Source organism: Pomacea canaliculata, linkage group LG6 (assembly GCF_003073045.1).
Source record: "Pomacea canaliculata isolate SZHN2017 linkage group LG6, ASM307304v1, whole genome shotgun sequence".
Taxonomy (NCBI): Eukaryota; Metazoa; Mollusca; class Gastropoda; order Architaenioglossa; family Ampullariidae; genus Pomacea; species Pomacea canaliculata.
In genome coordinates this window covers 21,023,107-21,049,943 of record NC_037595.1, presented here as the reverse complement: position 1 = coordinate 21,049,943, position 26,837 = coordinate 21,023,107, and the positions used below count along the sequence as shown (strand labels likewise).

Below are 26,837 nucleotides of genomic sequence, written 5' to 3'. Positions count from 1 at the left end.
TGGCATTTTTATTTCTGCCGCAACGCTCTAGCTCCTCGCGAAAGAGAGAACACGCCTGGACTCGGAAATCGGTAAACACGCGCGCGACAAACAGCCCACGTCGTCGCACCTCTACGTCATAACTTCCGGTAGCTGCCTCCAACTCAAACAACAAACGCCAACGGCAGAATTGCCGCCCAGCACAGATGCCTTACGACAGGGTGCGTAATTTCGGCTGCTAAGGAAAACCCTGCACTGCTCGTCGTGGGCGCTCGGTTATGAAGCGATCATTGTTGACTGTCGGATCGCTTTGTTTGCAGACGTCAGGCAATCATAGACCGCGCAGCGGGGTTATGATCGAGTCGTCATTATTTGCACTGTAGGCAACAGAGCTAAATGTAATCAGACGCCTCTACTCGATCCCGCCAATGTAACGCCTCTGCTAAAGTCACACGCAGTATAGTCGGCTGACCTGAAACTATCCAACACTTTTTTTTTTAAAAAGATTTGCATACAGAGTGCGGCTATCACACAGCCTATCCGAACGAGCCTTAGCGAGCAAGTATACTGACGACGCCAACTTTTCATCGACAAGCCTCGCGCGGTCGTCGTGCATGACGTCAGATCTTTGTTCCGCCTGCTGACTTGTAGCCTGACACAAACGCATGCGCGCTGACTCATCGGATGACGTAAGCAGTCACTTACGTCGGCCTTCAAGTTGTTCAAAAAATCCGAGAAGAAAAATTTCACTCATACTCAAGACTAGGATGTAGCTTTAATATTTTATAGTTTGAGGAGTTGTGGAATGATGGCGTGCACGAGTTCTTTCTGAGCAAGTAACAAAGTAACAAGCTCGATAAACGAGGGCATTCCCACAACCTGCCACCCCTTTAAAACGAAGGATTAGGCGAGCCTCGGCTGTAGCCGCGCTGTCGACGCGACGGTGACGTCAGCACGCAAGCATCAACATGGCTCAAACGCTGGCAAGCAAAAACGATGCAAAGACACATGGCATGGAAACACGAAAGAAGTCCGTGGGTGCTCATTTGTCCCCCCAAACTTCGACCGAAATGACCTACGGGGACGAGTCGGCCAGTGTTGTGGCTGAAGCCACGCAGTGCTTGGTGGATTACGCTATGACGAAAGGGCATACTATTCATTCACTGACGCACATGACACGATCGCAGCTCGCCGATTTTCTACGTGACTTCTACGTGAAAATCAAGTCCAGAATGGAAGACAGCGGCATCGACCTAAAAGAACTGAGGGCAGGCCTGCACAAATTCTTCCTGAACGAGATTGCAGTGGATATAATTCGAGACCGGACTTTCGAGTTGGCCAACGCAACATTTGACATCGCTCTTCGGTCCAACAGTTCTCGCAAATATCATCGGATGAGGATTGAAATGGAAGACCTGCGCAAGATGTACCTCAGCGAAGCCATGGACCTCACCACACCGGAGAGTCTGCAAAATAAAGTTTTCTTCGATGTAAATCTGTATATTTGCAACCGCGGTAAGGACTACTTGCGACTGATGAAAAAGACCGATTTTGAAGTGTCGTCTGACATGAATGGCAGACGATATGTTTGGCTGAAGGATCATCCCAAGTTCAGTTCCGGAGTGGACACAAACAATGATAAAGATTTTTGCTTAACGTATCAGATGGGCGACCGCATGTATGAAAGACCAGGTAAGTACCTGTGTTTCTCGATATAACTTACACTGGAGCTTCCTAGGTTGTCAAGAAATACCGCGCAAGGGCAGCCATGTTGTGTCGTCTGCTATGTATGGTCTGGGGGTACAGTAAAAAGTGATTCAATACAGTGAATACACCATGGCCCATAAGTTGTTTATCGCTTAAGAAGACCTTGTTTTTTTATTAATTAAATGCGCAATTTCCAAGGAAGTATTTAATAGCAATTAATCTGCAACAATGCTATATGACTTCCTGGCTCTAGAATTTTTTTCATGTTCTTGACAGTGGTATAGGTTTTAAGTAGTTTATGGTATCAGTGAAGTAACAAACATGTCTCAAAGCATAATTAAAGGATTTTACATGTATTTTTGTCATTTGGAATTATTGAATGTTCACATCCCCTAAAAAAAATATTAAGAAAAGTGTTACATACAGCTATGATTAGATTTGCTGCGATAAGGCCTTGGGGAGAAAACAGTTGATGCCTAGCTTTGTTGAGCAGATTACCTTGTGAGACTTAATATATAGTGCAACAAAATAGTCACATATATTTACCATGAAAATGATAGGATTTTGAACCTGTACTTTTTTTAACAAAATAATTTCAACCCGCCAATACCATTTAATGAGACAGAAATGATAGGATGGTTTTGTACATTTATTGTCCATCAGGTGATCCACGATGTCCAGTAAAGTCATTCCTGCAGTATGTAACCCATCTGCATCCCATGACTGATGCCTTTTGGCAACGCCCAAAGCGCAGTGTAAGCCCTACTGACTATGTTTGGTATGACCACTCGCCCATGGGGAACAGCACACTGAGCAAAATCATGCAGCGTATCTCCATCATGGCTGGCATGTGTGATAACTATACAAACCATGCAATACGAGCGGCATACATCCCTCTCATTGAGAGCATTTGCCTGGAAGCTTTGGGAAGTCAGCAGAGCCTGCCACCTGCCTTTGAAGCAGTAAATGCTGCTGGTGCAGATGGGGGAATGGTTAGGCCCCAGAGCTGTAAACAAGAGTTAGACACAAGTTCGGGCGATGAATCCTCATCACTGATGTCAGAGACAAGAGAAAATGATGCTGAGAATGATGTTTCAGATGGCCAGGGTAAGTGAGATGGTTTGTGATCTTTAATGGTTTGTGATAACCCTTGTTTCAAAAGTTGTAGCAACAGTAGAACATATTCTAGGGGACTTAATTAACTCTTATTTTAATCATGACCACTCTTGTAGCAACAGGCACATCACCTTCATAATGGCAACAGGGCATTGCTGATATCTCTCTCTCTCTGGATTTCATTTTTTATGTTCTCATCTCCTAAGGACATTCTTAACATGTAGTATTGAATATGATTCTGTGATTTTTGTGTCAGCTCTTGCTAAACATAGCAAAACGCACATTTAGCTGTATGTGTCCAGTTAAGAAGGCTTTTTAAGTTTCTTACAGCTTTATAGTATGAGAGTTTGTCGTATCCAGATCATTATTTTCTTAACCATATATTATTATAAATATAAAACAATTCCTCAATATTTGTTAACCTTTTGTGAGTTGTTATGTTGCCTCACAATTTACTTGTTTAGTCTAGTTTAAGCAGTTCTTTAAAGATCCACATTAGTGCATCTTTTTTATAGTTTAATAATAATTATATAAATGATGTGCAAACAGTGAAATGGTGCCTTAACTGAGATTATCAAGAATGATGATGTTACATCCTACTTTCAAGATTATGACTTGGTTATGCATGATCACGATTTATCTCCTTACATAATAAAAACAGTGCATTTGTCACGTTTTGAGTGATATTAGTATAAATGGAATTTCTTGCTTTTTAAAATAATCTGTTCATCAGTGTCATTTAAAATTTTTTTTACATTATTTTTATGATTGTACATGTATTATTATTGTGTTGACAGGCTTGCGTGAAGCCAAAATGAAGGTTCTTGAACAGCTGCAAAAGGTCATGGTGCGTGACATTCAGAAGTTTGTTGACTGGCTGAAGACTGTGAGGGTGGAGTATAATGCTGGAGGTAAGCACAAAGCCTTTATTTTGAGATTAAGCAACCATTGGTCATGAAGCCTGTTTTTATTATTATGTGGAGCATGCAATGCAAATTTGTTGTATTTTACTTGATACAGGTATTTTTGTACCTAAAATCTGCAAATAGTCATACAGTGAAACCTTGGGTAATGAACGCTTTTGTTAACGTACAACTTGGATAGCAAGTAAAAATATGCCTTCGTTAATTACCAAAATTTGGTTAGGAATGGATTGTGTTCGTTAACCAAGGTATTACTGTAATTCATATTGCTCAGCAAGTTTTACTACGTCCATTTTGTGTATTTGCATGGTTTTATGCATCTTTAATATGAAAATCCACTGTCAGCTATTTGATATCAATGAAAAATGTTTGATGGTATGTCATCTTGAAGCTGGCAGTTTTTAGTATGTTTTTTGTCTGTATGTTGTAGAGCTGATGGTGCTGTGCAGTCCTGTAGAAAAGATGGTGGCAGAGGTCCCTGATGTCATGCCAGAAGCTCCCCCTACTCATAAAGTTTCATCAGAAAAAAAGCCACATTCTATACTACGTCAGCCTAGTGAAAGTCTGGACCCAATCCCACGCCAAGACTCGCATAGCAACAGCAGCAGTAGCCATGGAGATTTCATGGGTATGCAAAGCATATCTATTAAACAGGTGGAATTTCGCTCATTTGGTGACACTTACTGCTCGCTAGCAGAAATTGCTCCAATGAAGATTACAATCCCAACAGAAGACACTCTTCTTGTGACAGGGATCCCTGAGAATGTGCAGCTAATGGTCCACAAAAAGCATGGTCAGAATAACATGTCCAAAGAGAGCATTGCAGATCGTATATTTTTCTCAGAAAACGAGATGGATGTTGCAGAAGTTGCAGCCCTACTGGGCACCAGAACTTCCATGCACCATAAGCAAGACAACAGCCTGCCTATACACTCAATCTATCAAGCCCAGCTTCAGCCTTCCACCTCCCTCGCAACTCCCATTGTTACTACCAGTCCTGCTCCAGTCCCAGTTGGTCCTCCTATTGCAGTGTCACATATTCAACCTGAACTCCAGTCCCACAAGCTGACTCCGCAAAATTCCTTTGAGACGAAATCCAAGAGTGAATTGATAAAAACCAAGAAATTTAAGTCTGTCACTTACCGAGAGCCATCACCTATCCCAGATCTCAAACGGGTGTCATCCACAGGTACGCCTATTCTGAAGCGGCAAGCAAATGTCGTTGATGCTCACTATGGAGATGAGCATTTTCCAAAAAGGTGCCTAAGCGAAGACCTCAATCATCTTCCATTCAGTGCGCTTCGGAGAGATGACTCTTTGGAGGCCAAGCGGCTGCATGCTGACCGGCTGGATGACTCTCTCCGGAAGCACCAGGAGATTTTGCAGAATTCACCATTGCTGAAGAAGCAGATGGATCGGCATGGAACTGGTTTCAGAAAATCGTACCACCGTGTCAAGTCAGAACCTGTTGATACTTGAGAGAATTAAAAGTCAAGTGCCTGGGTTTTTATCATTAAAGCTTGTCTGGTATTATGGTGAATACCATGATGCTTTGACATGTTTGAACAGATTTTGATTGATGGAGGTGGGAAAAGCTACACAGAAAGCTTGAGAGCAGTTTTGTAGCTGCAAAATATTTGGTCGCTGATGGCCAAACCTGTTCAAGCCACACTGCCCTAAGGAAGGAATTTGGTGATGAGGTGATCCTGAGATCCAAGCGAAAGCCATTGCACTTCCTGTGAAGTATTGGGTTATTTGGTAAATATGAAAGCCGGTGATTTTTATATCAAAAAAAAAAAAATTTGAATTTGCACTAAAGTGCTGATCTGCATGGACGCTTTTTCAAATGTAAGCATGGAATTTTGTTGCTATGTGTTGTCTCAATTATTTTCGAGTATAAAAAAATTTGTCACGCTCACTTTTAAATAGGCCTGTAAAACCTACACAGTAATTAAATGCAGACACATGCAAACACTCATTTATAGGTCTTTCAGCAGGAACCAGGTGTAAGGTTGTCAAAAGGCCTAAATGCTTGTATACTTTTGACTAAACATCTCCCATTAGCAGGGCTAATATGTAACAATGTATATAATTATGTTAATAATTTTTAGAAACTGACATGTAATACCATTTGAAGAGTTGTTTTTGTATTTAAATATTTTGTTGATACTCTTTGGATGTTGTCTGTATAGGTAAGCTGCTCCTTGTGAGTTTTGTTGTGGTCTGGATGTAGAGCATTTGTCAAAAGCATGGTTGTGAATCTGTTTTTAGAAAAACAAAAACATAATCTGTCAAATAATGTTGTCAGAATTTTCCTTATTTCAGTTTGATGCTTACAGCCACAATTATTTTAATAAAATTAAGTTATCTGCTACAGTAGAGTATACATTAAACACTCAAGATAAAACCACTAATGGGGATATACTGGATTTCTAGTATGCTAATGTTTGAGGAAGGTTTGTGTGCGCACACACACACAAAGGGGCAGGAGTTGCTATTCTTTAGGAAAGGACCCTCAAGTTCTTTTGAAAGATTACCAAATAAATCAAATGAAAAGTGTGCTGAAAGGTTTGACTTCTTGCTCTGTTGTGCTGCTGCTTTTTATGTTCTTCAATTTTGCTATTTAATTTTTTATACTCTTTTTCTTTTTCCAGATAATTTGTCGCCTGTTTCACAGCTAAACCCAGCTGAGTCATGCATGCACACACACACACCAGCATGCTCAAAAAGATTGAAAAAAACCTAACTAAATATTGATGTTGGAAGTAAACAGTACTAGGTTCATACACTAATAATCTTGCCATGTATATATATATAATCTGATAGCACTAAAATTAATAGGCACATCACTGATCTGTCTCTAACATGAAGTAATAAATCTGTTATATTCTATAATGACCAGGATTATCCCTAGAAGTAGTGGGGAAAGGTTTGGAAAAGGAAGTGGGGTACATATTTAAGTTAAGGTACTTTTCTGTGTGCTTTTAAGTCTTCAAAAACATAACTAGAAGGTATAGGTATGAGAAACACTATATTTAACCATAGTTCTTTTCTTCCACCAAGCACTATCTTTCAAGGGTGGTACTGCCACATCCCACACAAATTGCCAACATGTTCTGACATCACTGTGGTGCTCTTAGCAGATTTTTGAGAACCCACAAAAATGTGCAGTGCAGTTGTACAGTGTCTATCAGATGTGTCAAACACAAGTTTTGTACTATGCTTTCTAATGGATAAAGAAACATGGATTTGGATTGTGCTGTCTTGATCAGTGTACTTTATTACATCTGTAACTGTAGATGCCAATACTTGTTTTTGCCAAAGATAGTCTGGAAATGATTTTCCTTTGGTGTAAGCTGTAAAATTATCCTTACCATGGTAGGCAAAAGATATCAACAGAACACTTCAACACTATGTGTTTGGTCTGCACTGTTCTTGTTATGAGTGCCTGTTTTTAAAGCATTTGTTGTGAAATTATATGCATTTGCTATTTTGGTTAAAACTTTGAGATTATCAGTATTCCAATTTTACTAGTTGATAGGGAAGAGTATTTCCTACCAATCAGTTGGATATTTTTAAAAAAATCTTTGATATCTTGAGGGCTATTCTTGCTTCAAACTTTAGCATGCATAAAGTTATTTGGCTTATTCATCATACGTGTGCATTATTTTCATGATCTTGATGACAGAAAAAGAAACAGCAAAGTTACATTATAACAAGCTATGGTAGAAAATACATATAAATAGATATGTAATAAGAATAAAAATAATTGAATTTGTAAAAGTGCATTTCCTCATGTGGAGGCAAGCTCAGTGAGGTGTACACAAAAAAAAACTACAAATGAATTGACGATCACCCTACAAAAGAGAAACGGAAGCTTCATAAACAGAGTGCATGAAGATGAAGAACTGAGTAGAGAGCAGAAGAGCTTACTGATTATGAGAACTATTAAGAGTGGTCTTGAGACTGAACTTGAAAGTTTCAAACACAGACATAGTTTGAAGAGAAAAAGCCAGAGAATTCCTAATGATATCTGGAGAAGGAGAATCTGCAAAATTTCTCTCATCTGGAAACTGTGCTGGGATTAGGCTGTGAAGACAGTGGCAGCAAATGGCTATCTTGTAATCAAGAGCTTCAATGGCAGTTAGAGAAGCTTTTACAGGAGGAGGAGGGGTGTAGCATGGCCTGCTTGTCACCTATGGAAGACAATAAAAATAGTTTTGTTCTGAGCCCATATTGAGGTTTGTCTGTTAAGTGGTTAGGGAGATTGAGAAGCACACATATATATATATTTGGAGAGATACAGGAAGATTCACAACTGGAAGATTTAGCATATGAATTTTACAAGATTCTCTTAGGATTAGGGAGTATACAGTAATCTAGTCTACTTATTGGATGGCTGTCATAAGAACTTAAATTAACAGCACGTAAATTAAGAATTGGTGTTGGTCTTAATGTTTGAAAGATAAGCTGGGATTTCTGTGAAAATGATATCAGGATGCAGAAACTTGAGGTGCATCAAGTGAATAGTTATTACCATCCACAGAAGTAAATCATTTTGCAATCACATAAAAAAAAATAAGTGGGGGAGAATGCTTAGAAATCACAATTATCTGTAAATGCATATGTTGTCATTCAGAATGCTTTGCAAATTATTTTTTAAAGATGAGCAGCTTGTCACTGTGTAGTGTATTTAAACAATTCATGTCTACCATACTAAAATTTGAGTTACATATTCTGAAATATTGCTTGTACTATATTTGAATATCTGTAATACATTTGCTTTTCTGGGGGAAAGATGTTTAACCTCAGCTGAGGACTTTTTTCTCAGTATGTGGTAAGCATTCATTTTGCTTCTTTATTAAATAGCACTTACATGCAATGGTCTGTGTTGAAAAAGACACTACTAAATATATTGTAAACTGGTGTATTAAGCAAATATTCCTTTAAATATAATCCATCTCAATTTTTAATTTTTTTCTATGTAAAACTTAAGTTTCTGTTAAAATAATTGAAATGTTGGAGTTGTAAGGTTAGGAATCAAACACAGTCTATATTTTTTATGATACAGACACGACTTACATCACTGTGTCTATATTAGCGGCCTTTGGGAATAGTTTCATACTTTTTATATTTAAAAAATCATCAACGAAAAACACAATAACATTTTTGAACGTTCTGCTGTGATATTATTATTATTAAGAAGACAGATATTTGATAAACGAGTAAGACCTTGAAATTGTGTTTTGTGTTTTAATCAACAGATGTATAGATATGTATCTTTTAGTCTACAAATAAAGAACAGAGCTCTATGGTTCAGCTTTAATGAAAAAATAAACTTTCGTTCAATAATTCATGTAACTGTACTAAACTCAGTACACATATTGAGCAATATTATACAAGATTAAGCATTGTGTACCTTTTAGTTTTGTAACCACTTTAATTGTATGTGGTGGTGGAATGTGCAGAAACACACACACATATTCTTTCCCCACACATGCCTATTTGTATTTATAAACCAAATAAATCATTCGGATTTCCCACCCACATCGCATGGTAGACGATGTGATAAAATTCAAGATTGCAAGCAGTCAACTTGTTAGGTACTTAGTAAGTTTTCTTCACTTTAAAAAAAAAAAGTGGAATTTTTTTTGTTAGATTCCACCTGTTAAATCAATGTTTTCTTTCCACTGCTTGAATAATATTTCTTCAGAAGTTGACTATTATATACTGCAAATCACCTTTACACTTTTCTATGTGTTTAATTCAGCTTCACCTGTTCACAATTTTTTTTAAATAATAGACTTTTTACTACATTTATACATTCCTATGATGTCTCTAGCTTGTATGTTTTAACTGCACAGATGATGGAACTTGTAAGGCATACTATAACTGAAGTTTATAGCAGTCTTTTTAAAAAAAGTAAATGTTTCTGGTTATTTTTTTTTATTGATATCATTTTGTTATTTTTTATGGCAGTAGTTTCTTGAAGAAATGGAAAAGAATCAGAGATGATTTTAGAACACTTAATCTGTTAATGATTTTGGGCTAATACTAGGGAGAAAAATGAAGGTTTATAATTGTTATCGAATGTACATGTCAGTGAATGTGTGTATGCACAGTGGTTATAGGGTAACCTGAGTGCAAATATTTTTAAATAAATGGGCTTATTATAACATGATAACTCTCGAAATCTGAGCATGAACAAAGTTCTGTTCACAAGATAAAAAGCTTTGATTATCTCAGTAACCTGTGATTTGCAAAGAGGTCATGACCTTATTCCCACAGCAGTGAGCATTTCTCATTACCATGGGCTCAGAGCTTTCCTAATGACTTTGGTCTCCAGTAATGTCAGTAGTTAAAATTTAGCTCAGTCAACATGTGCTTTTCATAGTAAAGGAAACCATAATATATTTTTATCACAAACCATGATGGCTCTGTTCTATTAATTTGCTAGTGACTTCAACATTTTAGTTTTTAGTCTGGCCAGCCTTAATTTTTATTTATTAATTAAAAATAGCCTCTTCTGCTATTCCCCATGGTCTATGAATTTGAAAATGTAAGGTAAGCAGTGCCATGACAGTAGACCAGATGGAACAATAATCTGGGTACAGAACCAAAGAACTCAACATTAGTGAGATAGCCAACCTGAAAGTCTTAACATTTACTGCAGAGAAAGCCTGCTAATCAAGTGTAATAAAACACAGGAATCTGTAGATAGAAAGAATTTAAGGCATAGAAATATTTGCTAGATGAATCATTTGGGGATTCAAGCTAGGATGTTTGCCAGCATTTTTATGGAATTAAAACCTTGAATATGGGGATTTTTTTCTCTCTTTGTTGCATGATTGTAGTGTCACAAACCCCAAAGTGAAGCAAAAAATAATTATGGTTATAAAGAAACTTGTAGAATAATGTTATATATACTTGGGTGTAAACAAGATTTGGATAGTAAAACATGCAAATTGGTTGCACCGATGAGTAGTTTTGAGACGGCACTTGCTACAAGACCACACTACCACATTATCTGACCTTTTTCCCAGTAATTTTGTTACTGACAAAATTTAATATGCTTGTACATGTCATTAGAAGCCAATTTGTAACCCTTGCTGTTAACCATGGTCTCCAAATGTCTAATGAAAACAAATAAAGGCAAATCCGTTTGATTTGCATAAAGTCACGTGGCTGTTGTGAACTTCATAACTCAATATTTTTGGTATTGGAATATTCAATGGTAAAACAGTCTGGTTCTAAAATACTCTCTCTGCAGTAAAAACAGTCCCCCTGCTACCTTTTATGTACAGTGAAAGTTTTCTGTTTGTCTGTGCCGTTACATTATGCATTTCCTTGACCTGTGACAGGCATTGTTTCTGCTTTGTGACATTGCAGTCTGGATTCAAAATTCTGCAGGATAAGTTGATGGCAAACAGAGCCTAAATCTAAATTCCTTTTTCAGAAGCCATTGTTTGGTTGGTCTAATCTGCCACCATACAGATAAATGCAGATTCTTTTTCCTCGAATGTCGTTTCATGCTATAGCAGTTTACTGATTTCAAGGGTCTGCAAACAGAAATCTTATAAAAAGTGATAATAGCTCGATTTCAGTTGTGGGCCAAACTACAAGGCACTCCCTGTCATAAGTCTAAGAGGGGAGTTAAATGCACATCAGAAATACACACAAAGATGCTTGCATGCACATAACACTTTTAAGAAGACAAGACTCTGTTCTGGATTTTTCCTGCAGTTTACTTATAATGCCGCCAAGTATATTTTCCCTGCCATGTTACTGTTAAATATTATTAGCCTATCATGAGTGAGAGTACCTGAAGCAGTACAGTAATCAATATTTGAAGTATCAGTGAAAATCCCTAAGTAATGATCGTTAACAACAAACAGCATAAATTCCAACACCAACCTTATACCCCATAAGTTAGATAACATCAACTATTTGAGAGTGAAAGCATGATGATAATCACAAGTTCATAATACATGAGTGTCATGTACATTTCTGAATGAGATTCGATGTAATGGGCTATTGTCCATGGTCTGCATCCCCGAACCCACTGAAGTCACAAACAATTTCAAGTGATTAACGCCTGGAATGTTGAGTCAATATATGATATGAGTCTGACAATGTACAGCCACAACAAAACAAAAAGCAAGGGTTCAGAGCTTGAGTAAGCATTTTCAAATTATTACATTTTTTTTTTACATGAGTAGTCCTACATTGAAAATATAAAATGAAGGATTTTTTGTATTTTCTAGAATTTTTTCACTCCAGGGATTAAAAATTTTTACCACAGCATACTCAAGATACTGAGAATGTTTAACACAAAGACAAGCCACTCAAGCGAAATGTTCACCTCTAAAGTGACTGAATCTGCATAAAAATTACACAATTCACACAATTTCCAACAGGCAGGAGTACTTAAACTAGTGTTTCTTATCACCATCATTGCGTTAAAGGCATTATATTAATATCATGAAGCATGAAATAAAATAACAAACTCAGCAGAATTATCAAATTAACTCCTTTGGAAACATGGTGGCAGAAATGTTAAAATATTTCAACTGGCCATAAAAATTAAGAAATGCAAGGACCATTCAGTAAACCATCTTTGAAACTCGAACATTCTATATGACTAGCAACTTTCATCATCCTTCCCAAAAAAAACAAGAAAAAAAAACTTCAATGCCCCTCAGAAAGCTATCTTTGGCCAAAATTAATTCATGCAGTCGAAAGAAGGAAAGAAAGATGAGACTGTCACAAATACTATTTATGAAGAAGAAAGAAAAAGAAAACCAATTCGTCACATCAAGGTGGGTAAGGGTTGGGGAGACAACTACTTGCTCCAAGCTAGCCATAAAGTTTGAGAACAAAGGCACACAAAATAGTCTAACAATGAATATAAATATGCATGCATCAAATTTTGATAAAGAAAAAATAAAATTATGGCACCAAAAAAACCAAACAAAACCACCAATAAATACAGAAAAAAAAAAAGATCTTTTCTGCTTGTGGAAACCCTGCACTTTTTCTAAGCACAGGTTCTTTTGGAATGCAGTACTATAAGAATACACAGTGACATGAACAATTTTACACTTTCTCCTGCACAACTATGGTACACTAAATGCACAGCTATCCATAATAATATCTGCAAAGCAGGAGACACCTTCAAATAAAAGGAGGAAGAACCTAAAACAACGTAAAAGACTCCCATGCTGCAGCTGAGCTGAATGCTAGAAGGATTATTATTAACGGAAAAGTCTGCTGACAAATGTCGAATATTATAAAGCCTAAGAAAGTGCTCTTCTTTTTTGAGCTAAATTTTAAATGATGTCCTATCCTTGCTAAAACTTTGTGCTCCTATTCTTTTTCAAATCTGGGACAAATAAAATAAAACAATTATCCCACTTTTAAGATTTAAGAAAGGACAAATGAGAAAGTAATGAATGGATATGTTAGATGTTTGCATTTTAAAATTAAAATCTCTAATGCACACATGTGTGACACAACATTTTCTTTTGACAAAAGTAATTCAAGTAAAAATGTCTCACTTGTGCCAAGATGTATGATAAAATAACTTCTTTTTCTCTGTATCCAGTTTAAAATAGAGAAATATAACAACAAATCAAATCAAACACTTTAAACTAAAGTTACCTATCTAAAACATATCAGGTCTTGTTACATCATTTAAATATACACCTGAGCCTGCATGCACACTTTCTATACACCTCACTTGGATGTAGGCATTTGCAAACTTAATAAAATCTTTGACAAATAAATACAAATAATGAGTTCACAATGCAAAAATACATTACAATGTTAGCTTCCACAACTCTGCTTTTGTTTAGCAGTCACAATAAACAATGTTGCAAAAAATTGTGAGATGCAAATGTACATCATTATCTAAAAATATAAGGAGTTTGGGAGAAGAGGAAAGAATGGAAAGCATGTGACTGTTAAAGAATCTTGTATACATTTCTCAACAGTAGCAAGCATTGGGCTAATATCACGATTTGATGACTTGGGTACAAACACTCCTCTGTTGCTGAAATAATATGAAAAGTAAAAGCTGACATCTAATTCTGAAAATGTCTCATATTCACAATGCTGATAATGGATACTTACAATCAACTGGATGTCGAAAACAATAATGCACAAACTACAGGATACACTCCTACACAAGCAACTATGTCTGCATTTTTGCTTACAGATAAAAAAGCCATAGAGTACAATACAAACAGGAGAAGGGCAATCACATTTGTTTTGACTTCTTTTTGTTTACTAACTCAGTTGTCAAACAAACACTGTGGAATATGTTAAAGCACACAATGTTTTTAAATGTTAGCTAACAGAGTAAAAATAACAAAACATCCATAAAATAAGTCAGAAAATCAGTTATAGTGAAAGCAGGGCACAAAAGTATCAGCACATAGTTCTTTCTACTCCGATGTCTTTTTTCCTCTGTATCAGCACATGCTTGATCAAAGCACACAGCAGAATAATATATCAATCATAAAAATGCATAAAAGCATGCATGCACACAAACATGCATACAACACAAAGACCATCTTAACTGATACCCATTCCTCTTTGCAAAATGGGAGTTTGTGTGATGCAAGTGAAATTCAACTGTTTCCTGTCAGGCCACAGACTAGGAAAATGCCAAATGTTTTGGACAGTCTTTTTCCCTTACAAATGTTGAAATGACAGTGTACACTAAAGAGATAACAATAAAAATTCTGTTCATGAGCAGTGACTAGAGAACATGCTTTTAACAACAGGTATCTTCCAGAAGTAAGATTTAATCAATAAATATGAGGATTCTCAAATGTCTATTTCCCCCATTCTTCAACATTCTGGAATTTCAAGGGCACTGTCACAGCTCAGGCTACAAGGGTCTCATTAATATGCTGTAGTTAGTTAACTCTCTGTTTCAAATGTTACTGACAAAAATTCACTGACTGTATGCATCACTCTTTCAACATCCTAAAAAGACAGTTTTATTACAACTTCATAGTCTGGTATGAAGACAGGAAATTTTGGAAATTGTAGATCAGGTACTCAGCAGAAAGAAAAAGGTCCTAGTCTGTAAATCCTGCTACCATGGCACTGGCCAAGTTTCTTTACTGACAAGGGCTTATAAATGTGATAGGCATTCAAGACTTCTAGCAAAATGCTTCATTATATGCACTATTTGGAAAGTGGAGGTAAGAATTGGAAGTTTGATGCATTTCAGTTTCACTTCAAAAGCTATATCTAGAGAACTGCCTTTTCTTCTCTCTTTGAGGATTAGGCACTGTGCAAATTTAAGTCAGTCTAGTGCTAACACAACAACATCAACAACAACATGCCTGCAACTCAAAATTTAGTGGAAAGTCTTAGTACAGTCTTGCTTACAGATGCTCTCTAAATCAATATTTTCAGAAAATGTTTTCCCTCTGCAAGTTGTACTGCTAATCAAGTATTTGTTTTTTATTTTTCAGAAAACTTGTACATATCTTATCCAATGATGTTAACGGCATAGCTTACAGATATTTCACTCTTTTTTAAGGTTTTTCACTTTTGTCTTATCTGCCTACAATGGAAAAAGCAACAGAAAAAGCCATGCAGTCGAACTTCACTAACACGCCATCATGCAAGCAGAGAATTAGAAATATATATATAACAATAAATATAACAGCTTCACACAAGAAAAGTCATGCATTTATCATCCCTCTTTGTCCATATACATGGATTTAAACACACAAGTATGTAAATAAATACAAAGATAATTTCTGCTATAAATCACAAACCATAAAACAAGTCTAACAAAAAATAGCGTGTCTACAGATATATCCTTTGGAAACCACAAAAGAAAGGCTCTTAACTTAAAATGATTTTAAGATCATAAGCAAATATACACCAAGAGGAAAAGTAAATAAAAACAAATTCAATTATCTCATTAGCATTGTTTGTCGCTGTGCAAGTAAAATGACATGAAACAAGCATCTTGGATTCAATAATGCAAATTTTTTGTACTTATACAAATCTGCAAGTTAGGGAAAAAACGCAATGGGTACTAGTTAGGTAAACATACTACAGTCAGGATAAAGTGACATAGCTTAGTAGTTAATGGGCTTCACTTTGGAACATAAGATTGCTGATTGGTGGACCATCCAGGCCCCTCACTGGAAACTTCCCCATGACATCCAGGAATAGGCACCTTAATTTATCCGGGGACATAAAATGCAGCAGAAGAGGATTAGGTCATACTCTAAACATCATGAATCTCAACGGCTCAGTGCTTATACGGACACTAGGCTATGGGGTTTTTACAAAATTACTTTTTCGTAACTTACCATTTCAAGCACTCTGCTTGGCAAAAAAAAAAAGAAAAAAAAAAAGAAGAAAAATGCTAACACGTTATACACATAGCTCTAATGTAAATAAATGACAAACCAAAATGACACCAAATATTTGCCAAGGTCCAAGTAGAATGCAGGAGTGATTCTAAGGAATGTGGGAAAGCTAAACAAAAGTGCAAGACAAGTTACAAGAATGGCACAGCCATTCCTTACATGTTTGGCAAAGTCCACACAAAGTTCCCATCAACATAAAAATGTAATAAAAAGCTCTGTACTCTTAAAAACTTGAAAGCATATATAAGGGACAAATTTAAGTAAATTTATTACCACATTTCTTTCTCTTGCAGCTATCAACATAATGTTGAACATTTCTTTTTCAGTAATCACAAGCCTAATGTGTAATGACCTAGACAGCTTGTAAAATCCCTCCTTTATTCACAATGCACGAGACAAATGAGTGGCATGGATAAGGAAAAGACAATTTTGCACAACAGCATCCAACTGCATATTACACAAGTGTCTGTAATCAAACGGTTGCTATTTTCAACACTGCAAACACTTCTACAACAAAAAAAATCGATCATGACACAAAAATCAAACACTGAATGTGAATGACTAACTGAAATAAAAGCGATAAACCAACACAGAGCAAACACATTTATAAGTAAAGCAATCTGAGGTATCATTTTATCGGTCTTGTTTGCAGTCTGCATCACAACCATGAATTATTTCCCTTCAAGATTATTGAAATGTTAGCACCAGTCAGTACTTAGATATAAAAATGATAATCTCTCCTTAATGAATATATATTAATATGACTGCTGGAAATGGATGAATTTTCCTTCCTATGCCATTTCAGTATTGGAAAACAACTGCAAAGGCAGGGAAGAATAAGGAACCTAAACAAAACTTCAAAAACTGTCATTCATCTATACATTTAAAATCTTTGTTAACTAGATCAATGGACTATTGACCACGAAACAGTGTTCTTGCAGGATCATGAGTATGTCAAGCAGATGCAGAGAAAAAAAATTCAATGCAGATTTTTAGCTCACTTTTCATCCATATAACTCCCTAAAAAAAAGAATTACAATTTGTAGGCTTTTTTGGTAAATGCATAAAAACCATGGATGAAGATTTGACAAATCGAAGTCCATAAAAAATACTACGTGGTCAATGAAGTTAGCCAAGGGTCTGCAGAACTGACCTTTCCCCTAATATGAGTCAACACTAAACAGTGCTAAATCTGCTATTTTAAAAGCTGCTTATTACTATAATAAAGAGAAAACTGAAGATTTTGATTTGGAATAATATGGCAGCATAGAACCAGACCTATGTGTATACCTTACAATACAAATTGGACTAGGGTGAGGAAATTCACTCCATTAAAAAAATGGCTTCAATTGTAAAAAAGGTTAGTCGCCAATGATCTATTGACAATGTCATTAAAATTTCAAGTCCTGAGTTGTGGAATCAAATAGCACATGTAAATTTTGGTTCCATGATAAAGTTAGTGTTGTTGAATGTAGAAAGATCATAAAGCTTTCTAGAAAAATGGAGAGAAAATGAAAAATAAGTGTACTGACAGTTTCCTTGAGAAAATGAGTGGAAGAGTGCAAGAGTTGAAAAAAATGTGAATCTGGGAAGTTAGTTGCAGAAGCATTCTCTATATGTTCAAATAATCATTATTTCCAAATATGCTATTAGTTCAAGCTCCATTTTCAAATCATGCAACCCAAGTTTCAGTCAACTTCCTGTTTAAGATTCAGAACTTCTGGATAGGAGAGCACCCTACTATTTCTATTAGAGATATGTGAACCGGAACTTTCTCCACCACCGAGGACTGCAGATGCTGCTGTTACTGTACTCGGCCCCTGCTTGAGAACTGAGGCATGCATCTCAATATTATTGTCACAGGCTGCTCTTGGTTTAATGTGCGTCAGAGAGGCTGGGCTTGGCTTGCGTCTGCTGCCCTCTGGCCTCTGCCCTTTGACTGGTAGCTGTGCTTTGCTGCTTTTAGAATCGTTGTGAAACATCTCTGAGTGACCCTGAGAACGCTGGGCAGCATGGAAATATGCTGTAGTTTCATTGGATGAAAGTTTTCGTTGTTTTCTGGGGATACAGTCATCTGCTGCACCTGCTGCCAATGGGGAGGCCAGCCGCACGCGACTGTTGTTGTGGCTTGATGCTCCCCGTGGCTCTTGCCGTGATGGCTGTGCAGAAACCGAAGCTCTAGTTGACCCGATGGCAAGATCCAGAGGCATATCGCTGCTCTGTCGATTCACACTGCGAAAGTCACAGTTAGCTCTTCCTTGACTGAGATCGGTTGCACCATCAGGGATGAAATTATTGGCACGTGGCCGTCTCGGATGATCTGCTTCTTGCTGAAAGAAAACAGAGTTAGCTGACCGGTGTCCAGAGATAGTGTTCAGGTCCGAGGAACTGACAGTGGTTGCCTGCACTGTGACAGGACCATGACCACGCATTGCATGTGGAGAAAGGGCTATATTAAGGAGAATGTTCACTCCCAGTCCCTGGTTGCCAGACTGGAAATCCTGAGATCCACCTCTGGTGTCTTCAAAGCCAGCATGGTCATCATTTTCCTCTTTGGTGTCTTTGCAAACAATCTGACCTGGACATTACAAAGACAATTGATTATAAAACATCTGTCCATTTTATGGCTTATACATTAAAATTCTTACCTCTTTACCTGTTACCTCTAAAAACATTTATATTTATACTATTTAGTAATAAAATGTGATTTATATAGTGCGCAATCTCATGAAAGAGCATGTTCTCAACACATGAGATAAGTAGGAGACACGGACAGAATATGAAGAATGGAAAAAGAAACAACTATGTAGACATGTAAAAAAAGACAAACATTAAAGAGGCAAAGAGGAATCAGGGAACAAACAGTAAGGATGGAGAGTGTCGTTTTAGAAACCTTTTGTGCTGAGGTAGATTATTTAAATTACAGTTTTCATTTTACTACCCCTTTTATTTTATACATACTGTATTTCTGTAAGTTTTCTTGAAAGGATACAAATTCATTTAAATTATAGGACTGAAGTATGAAAACAAAAGGTAAAATAAAGATTGAACAGAAATACTAAAGGCACACTACGTAATTTTTCTTACACCTCTTAAGTAAATGTTCATTTTACTGCCAGTTCTGCAAACTATATTCTGAAATAATTTATTGTTATGTACAATCAAGTCACCTGTCAGATGATAGGCAAGGCTGCAAGTGAACTTTGACTGGTGCCAGATGTATTAAAGTAATTAATTTTGTGTCATACATCAAAGTGTTTGTGCACTATGGGCATGGATGCACAGTCATTTATGAGGATCATATCCCTACAATAAACTTCAAATTAAAGCACCAATGATTCTGAGGATTTGTAAATTAACTTCCAAAACATTAAATGGCATCTTTATTTTCCTTAAATAGCATCATAATTATGCCTCAAATACATTTTTCATGACATGTGCCCCGCAAGCTGATCACATTGCCAGCAATTAATATATTTTAAAACGACCAGTCATGAGCTCTTTGTGTTTAATTTCCTCCTAAAATGTCTTTTATGATTCATGGACAATTTGCTTGGCCTTATTAAGATGCAACAGCAATAAATCAATATCTTTAATGACATTTTAATTTAGTTAAGTTAGTGATGACGATAATTGACCAGGAGTTTGGATTAACATAAAACTGGTCTGATGAATGGCTAGCCTCTTCAATGGTAGGCACCAGTTTTATGCCCAATTTTAAATATGTATCATAAGCATATGTGACATCTACAAAGTAACAGAAGTGGAAATTCAGATTTCTTCCTGAAAGCAGTTCTCTTGATGTTTCTTATGTTTGTCTTTTATTCGTCACCAGTACTGTTGTTTAACCTTCTGTTGTTCAAGTGTTATTTGCTTGTTCTTCTGTCCCTTGTATGTTGACCATAACTCTTACACTTGCACAACAACTTCACATCAATCAATTTTCTCAAACAATTTGTGTTTTGTAAGATCCACTATTATTAGTTTTAAAATTATCGCTAAGGAAGACATTCACCTGTTGTAGGACTGCGATTAATACGCATTGTCTTCAGCCAACGATCAAAGTGTATAATATCCATAAAGTCCATACGCTGGACAATATCCACCACTAGCTCCTTTGCCTGCTCTACACTTATGAAGTCCTCTTCCTCTTCATCCTCCTCCAAATCTGCTGATTATATACAAATAGAAATAAAAAAATAATTTAAAAAAATCCTTTTTCTAAGTAGGTTTAATACAGGCTATTAAATAAAGATATTGGTCAATAACACTTGTTAATAAGACAACTGAAATATGACTATATCAGCATGACAACCAATCTTTTGTTGAGGAATTTCATGGTGTTTCATTAGCATGATCAATAACGTTAATTTTAAATATTTATTTATTCTACTCAATTCTTCAAGCTATGCATTAAAACAGTCGATGACAATTTCGTCTTTGAGTGTCAAGGAGATGAATGAAAGTATCAATGACAAAATCTGTGATTTTAAATGACATGTATAAAACAATAAAACATTAAAAATGTGAGAATCTAGCTGACAGCTGATATTTGATTACAAGTAATGAAGAAATGTCAGATTTCTGTCTGGCTCATTGCAAAATATTTTATATAAGATCTTTTTTCTATACTTTTACATTTTGAGACTTCCGATGTCAAATTGTTACCTTTTCACATCCAGTGGGTAATTTTTAATTTAATGTGATTTGGACTTCTTTGATATGGTTTATGCAATTTTCTGTAAAATGGGGAAACACTAACTAATCTTAAAATTATAATTGTTACTTTAGGTTATTTCTCCTTAAGCTAAATCAATACTTGCAAAACATAAGAAGCATAAGCTGGAACAAATTTATAAATAAAGGCTAAAAAAGGCTTGTCACATACAAGCAGCAGTAAAATTAAGGGAAACAACTTTATCCCATCACAATTGTTTTTATTCGTAGCTGCACATTAATCTGAAATCTATTGCTGTCATGAGTAATAAGCATAATACAACGAATAGCAGGGAGATGAAAACTAAGAAGTCAAATAACAGCTAACATCAAAGAAAAGGAAAATAAGTGTTACTGGGACTGTAAAAATAACATTTACTCAAAGCCTACGAGAAATACACCTGGCAAATGACCATATCAAACCTAAAAATTTCTCAACAAATATGTAAACACTAACCTGGCATCTGTCTTTGGGACATATCATGACCATCTCTGAAATTGCCCTCATGGGAAACGTGGCTCCTAAACATGCTGGTACCATCCCCATCAACAGACACTGCAGAGGGGGGTGAGTCATCATTTTGGGATTCTTCCTGACTTTTCATGCTTGGTGACCCAGCCAAATGACCTTCTTCACCACTATCTGAGTCTCTCACCACATGTGCTAAACCTGGCTCTGCTGAGGTTGAAGTTTCAAACGCATCAGCTTCAGACTCTTCCAGGTCAATGGTAAGCTGAGGAGAGGCCTCAGGTGTGTCCTCTCGATCATGACAGTCAAGGTCAATGCCATCCAGATTGTGACCATCACGAGAGTTGGAAGGGTCAGAGCTTGCACTGGACAGCTCTGAACCCATCATGGCAAGGTCCTGTGCATTTGGGACTAAATATTGCATGGGGCTGGTGTCACTTGTTGACTTAAGTCCTGTGAGGTCACGTATTTGACGCACCATCTCATTTAGCTTGTTGATGCCCATGGCCGAGGGACGATACCATGCCTGGCCAGCAAGAGGATTGATCAGGTTTAATCCTAAATAAAATGGGGCATATGGCTGATTCATTGATGGTGGGCGCTTCTGTGCATAGAATTTGTATAGAGCTACTGGATCTCTTTCTGGAACATCTGGTTCTGCCCATACTCGTGCATTTGAGAGTCTGTGATTCAGACGTGTGGATCCTTGGAATCGACTCAGCATCTGTGATGAGAATGTCAGATACTCTCTGTTGTTATAGTCCTGACAAAGAACAATATCACCCCACAGAAGTTTCTTGTGCTCTGTTGATTTGCGGAGTTTTAAGTACATGCAGAAGAAGAAACACAAAGAGAAAATGACCGAATTGGGGTTGTAAGGGCCCATTTCATGCGAATCAAATAAACGTGTTATCTTTCCTTCTCGGACACAAACGGTCTGAGAAATTTCTGCTACACTTTTCTGCCCTTTGCCCAATGATCGTAACATTTGTTGCTTTAGTTTTAGAACGTTTCGCATATTTGCAAACTGGTTATCCCTAGTCAATGACGCGGGATAGTTCTTTTGACGTAGATATCGTTCTATACTTGCAAGCATCGCCCGGAGACTGCAAGGTTCGTATTCGCTGCCATCCGTTTTTCGAACCACAAGAAAAAAGGAAGATAAATACTTATCTAAATCTGGCGGTGGGATTGTTTCCGGTGGTCTTAGTTCATTCAACGATCGCATGTATGTCGCCAGTATTCGCATATCAGCACCTGTCTTTCTGTGTGTGTTTCGATTCTCGCTGCCTGAAACGATGGAGCTGCTGGTAAATGACGAAGACCTTTCATGACTTACAGGCGTAACTTGCATCTGTGACGAATCTATGTTGTCACTCCTTTTTAGCTCCAGCTGCTGACAAAACGACTTCAGAGCTGCCTCAGCCTCTGCCTCCACAGTTTCGAGTTGATCCCCTCTGGTATGCGGCGCATCCAAAGTCGCCCCATCAGTCACATAACTTTTGTCGTTCTTGCTTGTGTCGTCTGCATTTGCAATTGAAACTGGGCTTCTTTCGTCACGATCGGAATCTTGCGCGGTGGTGCAAGAAGTCTTCTGGTCATCCATTTCAGATACATGCATCAGAAACGAAAAAACGCGACGTGAAAGGGGTAGATTTTAGAGAACTCTTCGCAGCAGTTGATGGTTGCATCTGGTTTGTCCACAAGTCGCCAGCCATCATAAACTGTTTTCCCTGCCACCTACACACACGGGAGGTAACTCTCAAACACCACTCCTCCGCCAGCATCCGCAGCTAGCAGACGATCGTCCGCAACGTCCGAAACACGCTTCTCCCGCAACCTATCGAGCCGAAGAAAAAACCCACAGACGTGGCATATTAGATCACCGACGATTAAAGCGAAACCTTCTGGTAGATATGTGGAGGTTTGTTTCAGGTGTAAGATAAGGCGTGCCAGTTTGCGGGGCTTGATATACCGTCCCACTTATCACACGGTGTACACGACTCGATCGACTGCTTATCTGCTTTATCCACAGATATGTCGGCACGCAGCTGTTTGGTCTACACTGCCTGACCACGACAGCAAGGGTGGCCGAGACGTTATCAGACCCTTCTGCATCACGGCCAAGCTCCGCCTTATCCAGCCTCCACGGATATTTCGGTAGAACGACTGAGAGAGATAAATGATAATGGGAGTGGCATTATCTCCATAACAACAGGAGCATCAGTCTCACAGTTACAGGTCAACTTACACATCTAGAAAAATGTTGCAGGCGATAAAGTCGCGCCAACTTAACTCAGCAATATGCAGTATCGTGCCAATGACGCTTCCCTTACTAAAGGCATTAGACATTGGACATCGCGGAGACGGACTCGACAGAACTTCCGCGGTTGTATAACCGCCCCACCTAACATCCCAATCTCCATCTCCAGATTACGGGTAAAATTACATGACATCCCGTCACTATGTAGGCTGTTTGGGTCAAGGTTGTGGCTAGAACAGTAGGCTCATGTACTGCTACAAATGTAGGATTACACGAGAAGCTACAGCCGTGCTGAAAAAGTATGCACATGTTGAAGAAGAATAATCAAATGAATAATTGACCTACTGGATGTCATTAATGCAATGGTTTTGTTGCGTTCGAATAAAACCCGCATATGTGTGTGTTTCTTTATTTCGGCCTGCCTTCGTGGCTGATCGGTTGATATAATAAAAATAACTTTAATATTGTGCCCCCCCCCACACACACGCACACACACGCACGCACCCCATCAGTTGGAGTCTGCTTCATAGACCATTTTTTAAAAATTTATTGTGAGGTAGGGTGGACTTAACTGTGAGACGTGAAAAGCAAGAGAAAAATACAAGCTTGCGAAAGGGCTGGGAGCAGACGAGGAGCGAATGAATGAGGTAAAATGAAAAGAACAAAGTCACCCGAAAAGGAAAAAAGCAAAGAAACGAAAAAGGAAAATCGAGAATGATAACCCATGGATGCTAAATGAGCAGCGTTCACTGCCTGGGCAGTGGATGGCGAAAGATTGCTTTGAGGATATACAGTGACATCAAAAAGGCGACGACGACGGTGCTGGTGGTGGTAATGCTGATAAAGTATGGTGCTGCCAGTGACTTTGCTTAGCATTAATTATGATAACGATAACGATAACTGTAGTACATGTAATGACATTTATTACTCTTTTTTAACGACAGTTTCCAAAACCTAGAACAAGAGGAAAATCGGTCGGTGTGTCTTATCAACGATCTCCTGTTGATCAGGCAGCCAAAACCAGCAGCAACGTCCTCTCTCTGTCTCTGTGCGCGCGCACGTGCTTGCTTGCGTAATACATGGCGCGTGGACCGAAAAATAACTTTTAAAATTCAGCATTAAACATTTTACAGCTGTAATTTGCCACATTTTGAAAATTATTTTACATTCATTAGTTTCTAACATCCTTTTCATTTAACGTACTGTACATGAAATATGCAGATATTTCTGATTGTGTGTTTTTGTGTGTGTGTGTGTTTTCATATCATAGTCCTCTCCACAGCCATCTCATAAAATGAATAAAGCTTTGTCACTCAAATCCATTTTGCATATTTCTATACACCCTAATTCACTTGTCGTAAACATTTTCAGCTACATTTGATTCAGAAGAATTTCATGTTTTGCAAATGATAATATATATATTAACACAGAGAGAGAGAGAGAGAAAGAGAGAGAGAGAGAGAAAGCATATGTGTGGGGTGATAAAGAAAGAGAGTCAGATACAAAGAGTAAGAAAGAATGAGAAAAAGAAAGAAAGAGACAGAATGAGATAGAATGATAGACAGACTGACTGACAGAGACAGAATGGGGAGGGAAGTATGCACACGTTGAAAACTAGAAGAGAGAGAGAAAGAAAAGAGAGTAGTGATACTCTTTTGCCATTCTTCTCTTTGTGAGCAGAAATTGTTTTCCTAGTTTGGAAAGGTGCATGCTCCAGCAGTAAATTAAGCTGCTACACGGGTACGCGCGCACCCAAACGTTCCTGAGAACACTACACCTGTCTACCGTTGCTGGCACCAATTCTAGCCAGTGGCCTTTCAATATTCGAACTTTTGGAATTGTGTCCTCGAAAACAAAGGGAATTATCTTTCTTTGGGGCAGCGATATCGCCAACTTCTACTTTAACTTTTCCGTACTGCATTCTGTCACTCTGAAAAAGAACACCTGCTCGCGACTGGGTCGTTTCGAACGCAATCTTCATTGGCGAGAATACAACCTGTCATCACCAAGTCACTGGTGCAAATGAACAGGATTAGCAAGTCGCCAATGAGAATATAGTCACATGCAGGCTACTGGTGAGAATACACCAAATCACTGAACACGTATTCTCTGAAGCGAATCACTGGTGAGAATACACATTCTTGTCACGCACGTCAGCTGGCGCATATCATAGTTACCCGGCCGCAAGTCGGTTGGAGAACATCGTGCTTGAGCTTCTAGGATCTCTTCTCTAAGACACATGCAGTTATTAATGGATATTACCAGCTGACACTACGAAACTTGTATCATTTTGGTATTAAAAGACCATAGCGGAAAATACCGTGAAGACGTTGAAAACAATCCTTGACATAGAATCCCTCTGTTTCTTCTTTCTATCTTCCTCTTCCCTCTCTTTGTGTGTTTGTTATTGTTGTTATTATTAATGATGATTATGATGATGATAATGATAATAAAGATAAAAAACCAACCCGAATCACTGAATTAAGGCGTGTTCGATTAAGGCAATCGATTGAGCCAATCTTCCAATCCGGGATCAGAGACATTGTGTAGTATCCACCGAAGTCGTGCTCTCTTTATTCAGTTTTTGCCTAGTATTATATTTGCAGGCAGCATTAACTATAGTAGCAAAGCCTGCACTTTACAACATTCTTTGAAGTCTAGCTTTAATTTTTTCCCTCGTGGTTCTTTTCTTTTCGCTTTTGAGTAAAGGAAAAGAAAACAACAATATTAGACCAAAGCCGGGTCCCCTCTACAGCTACGGGCTCGGGTGCACCCTTCCTCCCTGCCCCTTCCTCTCGTCAGGCCTGAGTAAGGATCTCCTAATGTTTTGTGTGAATTATTCTGGATTTTATACAGGTTAATATGAATGTGTTTGAACATAACTGTTCATTGAAAGCCGCCACATGTGCCTGTCGTCGCAAGGAAGGCTGTCTACACGATCCAATGACTCTAAGTTTAGAAGTGTGAAATTAATAACAATCTTTATGCAGGTAATTTGAATGAATCAGGTGCAATCACGACATCATTCATCGCTTACAAATAAATGTGGAGTATCTCTGCGCTATAGGGACCTGTATGACTTCATGGACTCGGATTGCGGTTGAGAGCTATTAATAATAGTATTGTATTTGCAGGGCAAGTGGCACGTGATAAACTGGAGACATTGCAATTGATAATGTGCACTGAGCTCTAAATACCAGCAAAGTATCAAGAAGACGTGATCTTCTTCGTCTTATTTCTTTTAGTTCACAGACAAAGAA

At 37.7% G+C, this 26,837-nt stretch overlaps 2 protein-coding genes across 3 annotated transcripts; one reads left to right on the top strand and one right to left on the bottom strand.

The window, feature by feature from the left end:
* Positions 1–156: 156 nt before the first annotated feature.
* Positions 157–10,905, top strand: LOC112566241. The gene is made up of 4 exons (XM_025242288.1): positions 157–1,671; positions 2,350–2,793; positions 3,600–3,713; positions 4,156–10,905. The coding sequence occupies exons 1-4, from the start codon at positions 948–950 to the stop codon at positions 5,202–5,204; spliced, it is 2,331 nt and encodes a 776-aa protein (XP_025098073.1). The 5' UTR covers positions 157–947; the 3' UTR covers positions 5,205–10,905.
* Positions 10,906–11,452: 547 nt separating this feature from the next.
* On the bottom strand, positions 11,453–23,741 carry LOC112566513. 2 transcript variants are annotated; one of them, XM_025242729.1, is made up of 3 exons: positions 21,303–23,741; positions 20,145–20,300; positions 11,453–18,707 (listed from the first exon to the last, which is right to left on the bottom strand). In XM_025242729.1, exons 1-3 carry the CDS (start codon positions 22,933–22,935, stop codon positions 17,818–17,820), a joined length of 2,679 nt encoding a protein of 892 aa, XP_025098514.1. In that variant the 5' UTR covers positions 22,936–23,741; the 3' UTR covers positions 11,453–17,817. The 2 variants fall into 2 exon arrangements, with proteins under 2 accessions (XP_025098514.1, XP_025098515.1); XM_025242730.1 differs by having other exon boundaries at positions 20,145–20,297; positions 21,303–23,740.
* Positions 23,742–26,837: the final 3,096 nt, after the last annotated feature.